The following is a 5,954-nucleotide window of genomic DNA, read 5'->3' as shown; positions in this document are numbered from 1 at the left end:
ATGAGAGTCTTTAGAGGAAGAGAACAAGCTTATATCGATATGTATGGCAAGTGGGATGACTCTTATGCAAATATATATGATTTCAAAAAAGAACTTGAAAAAAGAAACCCAGGAAGTGTGGTGGAGATTGATTTACAGACAGTTGGTGAAAAGAAACATTTCCTACGCTTTTTTATATCATTAACAACATGCTCTAAGGGGTTTCTTGCTGGTTGTCGTCCTTACATTGGGCTTGATGCTTGTCATTTGAAAGGGAAATTTAATGGTGTGTTAGCCGCTGCCACAAGTATCGACGGTAACAATGGTATGTTTCCAGTAGCCTATGGTGTGCTTGAGGCAGAGAATACAAAATCATGGACTTGGTTTCTCGCGTCACTAAAAAAAGCGATTGGTACACCAAATGGTCTTGTTATCTCTTCTGACATGCAAAAAGGCTTGGAATTAGCTATTACACAGGTTTATCCTAATATTGAGCATCGAGAATGCATAAGACATTTATATAGCAACTTCAAGAAACATTTTCGAGGTGACTTTTTCATGAGCAAACTATGGGAGGCTGCAAATACCTACTCTGTTAGTAAGCATGATAGATTATTAAATGAAATTGCTACTAAATGTGCAGATGCAATTTCATATTTGAATGAGAACCATAAAAAGATATGGAGTAGAAGTAAGTTTGGCACACTTGTCAAGTGTGATTACATTACCAACAACATTTCAGAAATTTTTAACTCTTGGGTAGGTGACATACGTTATAAACCGGTGCTTGATCTCCTTGATGCAATTAGAGAAAAGCTTATGGAACGATTTGAAAAGAAAATTAGTAAGGTGCAAAAATGGAAAGGACCACTACTTCCAAAAGCAAATAAGTATCTCAAAACAATCACTAAGGCAAGTTAACGAACTATATATATACATAATTGTTTTTGCATTAAACATATATATTTTTCCTGATATTAGTTTGTTCTTTTTTTATTTTCTCATGTAGAACTTGGGTGAATATCAAGTTTGTAGAAGCAGTGATAATAAAGCAGAAGTGAAGTACAAAGGATATCATTGGGATGTTGTATTGGATGAGAAAAAGTGTAGTTGTCGAAATGGCAAGTTACAGGCCTTCCGTGTGTGCATGCAGTTGCTTTTATTGCTTTCACAAGGGAGCCTAATTGGGACAAATATGTTGATACATATTTCACAGTCGACAAGTTTAAAGAAGCATATGCTTTAGAAATTAGTCCGATGCCTGGAAAAGATCAATGGGTGAATATAGAGACAGTCGAAAAAATGTACCCTCCTATTATAAAACGACCGCCTGGACGACCTAAAAAGAATAGAATTATACCACATGATGAGCCCAAGAAAAGACACAGATGTCCGCGTTGTGGTATGTGTGGACACCATCAAAGGACTTGCAAAAATCCCGCGTCTCAAGGTTTTGATGAAGCATCCTCTAGCAAGAGGAAAGAGCACAAAATATCATGAGTTTTTGTTATGATGTTCATTACATTTTAGTACTTTAATGCTTTCTGCATGGATTTTTTATTTTTATTTTTAATTTTGGAGCATGTTTTTAATGAATTTATTCCACATGGATTGTTTTTGTAATGTATTTTCTCCAACAAGGACCATTTATATAAACATTTTCTGCTATAGGGACTGCATCTGTCATCTATTTCTGTCATAGGGACCATTTTGTAAATATATTATGTCATAGGGGCTGTTTATGTAATGTATTTCTCCAATGGGGGACCATTTTTATTGGGCACAAGGACCATTTTTTAATTTTTTCTGAAACGAGGACTGTATTTGTAATGTTTTTTCTAAAACATGTTTTTCTAAAACATGGACCAGATGTGTATTTTTTTTTCTAAAACATGGACCAAATCAGTAATTTTTTGTGCAAAAGACCATTTTTAAATGTTATTCTGAAACAGGGACTATATCTGTAATGTTTTTCTGAAACAGGGGCCATATGTGTAATGTTTTTTCTGAAACATGGACCAAATCTGTAACGTTTTTGCGCACAAGACCATTTTAAATGTTTTTCTGAAACAGGGACTATATATGTAATGTTTTTCTGAAACAGGGACCATATGTGTAATGTTTTTTCTTAAATATGGACCAAATTTTTAATGTTTTTGTGCACAGGAATCATTTTGTCAAGTTTTTTTTTCTTTTTTTTTTTGCCATAGGGACCATATCGGCAATGTTAACATGCTACAGGACCAATTCTGTTTTTTTGTGCCATAAAGAGCAATTTTGTAACTTTGTTTTTGAAACAGGGACCATTTTGTATTGTAAATTACTATTTCAGTAACCATAGAACAACAACATGAAATATATGAATTTGGAGGGTAAATAATGAAATGACACCAAACTTAATTTTTGAATGGCTAAAATGCATTAAGTATTAACAGCAACAAGAAAGTTACAATATAGAGATAACAAAAAGTTACATAAATTAGATGAACATAATATAAAGAATCTTTAAGAAAAGACCAGCAACAACACCAACACTTTAGCATCATCCTTTGAAATAAAAATCATTTGCTTGCCTTTTATTATTTGGATTTTCAAAAGAAGCAGTCTACTTGTATTGGTGTTTCCAATATATCACTCTACTTATGATACGGTTTCTTAATCCGGATAGAATTAGCACCCTACCTCAAAAGCATCACTCTTTTGCATCAACTAAGATTGACATGTCATGATAACAATCTACTTGTAGCTTAAAGTGCAGAACTTGCACATATAATTATAAAGTACCTGCATAGGGATGGAAGACCAGAATTATAGCTAGAGTTAACTAGGTAGCCACTTGAAACAATGTAGATTACGTATTAACTTTTAAACAACACATCCTCTTTATAGACAATAGATGGTTAAAAGGTTAAAAACTCATTTTTCCATTGTAAAGAGATCAACAATATATGAATATAAAGTTTTGTAATTGGATGATGTAATGACAAAGTAATACCCTTTGGCTAAGTAAAGAAAGTGAAGAAAATGGAATTTATTTATCTTTTCAATTCACACCAAACAATACCAAATTTTTTTGACCGGTTCACTTTACAACGGCAATATGGTTTGTTAATCGATTGTACCACACATATTGTAACATAACATTTAAGCAAAATATAAAGAAAAGAAAAAGATTCTATCTTTTTCTCTTACCTGTGTAAAACTGAAAGCATGTTGAAAAATTTTCTTACAACAGGAGAAATAAGGGAGGGGCAGTTTAGTCAAATGTGGGTTCCACTATGAATTTCATTCAATTCAGCAAGTGTTCTTTCTCATAATGTCTATTTCACTTTATTGTTGGTTATTGCTTATGAGGGTGTACATCTTATGAGCATTTAGAAGAGAAGAATGAATAATCACCTGTAATCCAACTAACATACAGTCTCCAACTTCAAAGATAACATTAAGACCTCAGGGTGAAAACTTTTTCCGTGTCAGGAATCGGGGATCCTAAGCTAATATATACCCTAAAACATTCAAACAATAATTTTGATATTTTGAAACCAGGAAAGACGATCCAAACCAACAAAGTAGGAAATTGGGTACAAATGCAAAACCTTAACAGCACCAAATCACAGGGAGATCAGAATCCGAGTTTTGCCTTGGGATTTTATGTTTACTGCAGCAGGGGAAGCCGATGAAATTGGGGTTGAGACACATCTTCGGCTAAGGGGTGACGTTTCAATTGGTAGTAATCGGTGACAATAGGAGGGGGGAAATCGTGGGTTACAGTGATTTTGTCGTGAACAGAGGAGGTTGTGCCTAGCTCACAGCGATGAAGAGTTGTCGTCGAATTGGATTTTCAAAGTATCTTGGCATGAAGGCAACAATGATTTATAGGTGATGGTCGTCGATAGAGGGTATAGGAGAGAAGAAGGTGAGGTAAACGGTGAAAATGATGGTGTATGAATCGATTGAGTAAAGAGAAAGAGGCCTTGAATTGAATTATTAGTTACACGTTTAATTGATTAAAATTATTTTGAATTTAATTGTAAAGGGTATTTTGGTAAAGTTATATATAGTTTTGAATTTTATATAATTTTTTTAATATTAAAATCCTATAATTCTTATTAAAAAATAGGGTTGGATAAATATGTTATAGTTTTTAAATGACATATACGTAATTTAATATTTTATAAGGACATTGACGTAATTCTTAAAGTTTGGAAGAATATATATGAAATTTTCCCTATATTTAATATCACCCAGAGACATCAAGTTTATCATATAACTACGCAAACTCCTTGTAACAAGAATGCCACCTTAACATAGTAATTCAAATCAACATAATAGATCGTTTGCTACACAATCTTTAAAACCAAAGATTCAATTTATCCCTCGTATGATTTTCATATCACTACAAAATGTTTATAACCAGAAACACCAACCCAACAACCTAAAACTACCACCATATCTTTCTTCTCTTCACGAAGTTTAAGATTTATTTTCTTGATCACCGGATTCAATACTAGGTTTGGTTGGTAGGTCAGGCATCATGACACGTCCACTCAGCGGGTCCACCGGACGTGTGTCACGGGGCCCACCTTTCCGCCCCATTGCCACCATGGGTGGTGGCGGCAGTATCCCCGCCCTAAATAGCAAACGTTGGACCGGATCCGAGGGTTGTGCACCAACCGATAGCCAGTATCTGTAACACATAAAATGGTTAGATGCAAAATATAGCAACCTACTTTCATATATTTGTTTTATTATAGATTTATAGCAACCTACTTTCATTAAGTACAATGCTATAGATGAGAAAAACATTCAAAGTACAATGTGTTACTATGAATAAAAATTGATAATACAATGTTGTAATAGGAAAAAGAAATGAAAATTGGATGCTATAATAAACCGAATTTCTTCTTTTTCATCAACAGATCATCGCAAATTGGTCAACCACAAAAACCAATTTATTTTTGTTTCATATATAAATAAGGAAATTTTATCAATATTAAGAAAAATTAATAAGAAAATGGTATACCAAGTAACTTACTTCACTCGCTCAAAATTAAGCCCCATTCGTTTACCACCATCTTGGCCTGCGTTAACAAGGGAATTAACCAACAATTAACGACATAAATATATAATCTAACTTTAATCAACAGGTTATCTAATTATCTAATTATGATTCTTGGAGTCATAACAATTGCTTCAAAAATGCACATTCAAACACCATAAGAAATCATTTCAAGGAAGAGTCCTGTTTCAATCAATCGCAACTCCAAATACCATTAACTGAAAATAATCCCAACCGAAAGAACCCAATTTTGGTCCAAATCTTGAAAGTTTATCATCTATTAATCTTTAGACTGTTTCGCAATTGACGTATACAAACATTCAGGTTTAATCTTGCCCTTGAGATTCGAGAAGTTCATGTTGAAAATCAGATATTAATAGGTTCTGATCAAATCCCGTGATGGTTACACATTAGAATTAGTCAATATTATCAGAAAATATAAGAAATCAAGAAAGAACGAAGAACCTGGCAAAGGATTAAAGTAACCCAAGACCTCTATATGCTTTCCGTCCCTCGGAGATCTGCTATCGGCAGCCATTACTCTGTAAAATGGCCTGTTCCGGCATCCCAACCTCGCCAATCTCAGCCTCACCACCATTTCTGCACGTTCTGTCTGTGGACGAAAAAGTAAATTAGGGTTTTGGGTTTTCCCTCGATGAGTGAGATTTGTTTGCATGTCACCCCTTTTGATGGAATAGTTACAAAAACTACCACAAACCTTCTAGTATTCTAGTTTGATCCCCTGTTAGTTTTTCGTTTGTCCTATTTTGGCAAAAAGTTTGTTAGCCAAATTAATAAGGGTTATTGTCACTATGGTGCTGTTTGTTTTTTATGAGGCAAAATGTTTGCAGTTTGCGGACCACATCTGTAGACATCTGCAGTAGAAGAGGTGGACCAAACGTCTGCAGTCTGAAAA

At 34.1% G+C, this 5,954-nt stretch overlaps 2 protein-coding genes across 2 annotated transcripts; one reads left to right on the top strand and one right to left on the bottom strand.

The window, feature by feature from the left end:
* LOC145113691 (uncharacterized) lies at positions 1-1,479 on the top strand. The gene is made up of 3 exons (XM_079049752.1): positions 1-891; positions 989-1,100; positions 1,196-1,479. The coding sequence occupies exons 1-3, from the start codon at positions 1-3 to the stop codon at positions 1,477-1,479; spliced, it is 1,287 nt and encodes a 428-aa protein (XP_078905878.1).
* A 2,783-nt stretch (positions 1,480-4,262) lies between these two features.
* Positions 4,263-5,711, bottom strand: LOC145110870 (small ribosomal subunit protein bS16m/bS16c-like). Its single transcript, XM_079047184.1, has 3 exons — positions 5,504-5,711; positions 5,015-5,060; positions 4,263-4,666 (listed from the first exon to the last, which is right to left on the bottom strand). Exons 1-3 carry the CDS (start codon positions 5,634-5,636, stop codon positions 4,453-4,455), a joined length of 393 nt encoding a protein of 130 aa, XP_078903310.1. The 5' UTR covers positions 5,637-5,711; the 3' UTR covers positions 4,263-4,452.
* Between the last annotated feature and the right edge of the window lie 243 nt (positions 5,712-5,954).

The sequence above is a fragment of the Lactuca virosa genome, chromosome 5, assembly GCF_052849685.1.
Source record: "Lactuca virosa cultivar CGN04683 chromosome 5, Lactuca_virosa_CGN04683_v6, whole genome shotgun sequence".
Taxonomy (NCBI): Eukaryota; Viridiplantae; Streptophyta; class Magnoliopsida; order Asterales; family Asteraceae; genus Lactuca; species Lactuca virosa.
The sequence above is the reverse complement of the archived record's forward strand: the minus strand, read 5'-3'. Positions and strand labels throughout refer to the sequence as shown.

What these genes read in the sequence shown, in the direction of transcription:
- LOC145113691 (XM_079049752.1), top strand. Translation starts at nt 1, where the DNA reads ATGAGAGTCTTTAGAGGAAGAGAACAAGCTTATATCGATATGTATGGC. An exon ending in ATCTCAAAACAATCACTAAG is followed by an intron (nt 892 to 988) that starts GCAAGTTAACGA and finishes TTTCTCATGTAG; the next exon opens with AACTTGGGTGAATATCAAGT. An exon ending in AAAGTGTAGTTGTCGAAATG is followed by an intron (nt 1,101 to 1,195) that starts GCAAGTTACAGG and finishes CATATTTCACAG; the next exon opens with TCGACAAGTTTAAAGAAGCA.
- LOC145110870 (XM_079047184.1), bottom strand. Translation starts at nt 5,636, where the DNA reads ATGGTGGTGAGGCTGAGATTGGCGAGGTTGGGATGCCGGAACAGGCCA. An exon ending in TTACTTTAATCCTTTGCCAG is followed by an intron (nt 5,061 to 5,503) that starts GTTCTTCGTTCT and finishes TTGTTAACGCAG; the next exon opens with GCCAAGATGGTGGTAAACGA. An exon ending in CTTAATTTTGAGCGAGTGAA is followed by an intron (nt 4,667 to 5,014) that starts GTAAGTTACTTG and finishes TATGTGTTACAG; the next exon opens with ATACTGGCTATCGGTTGGTG.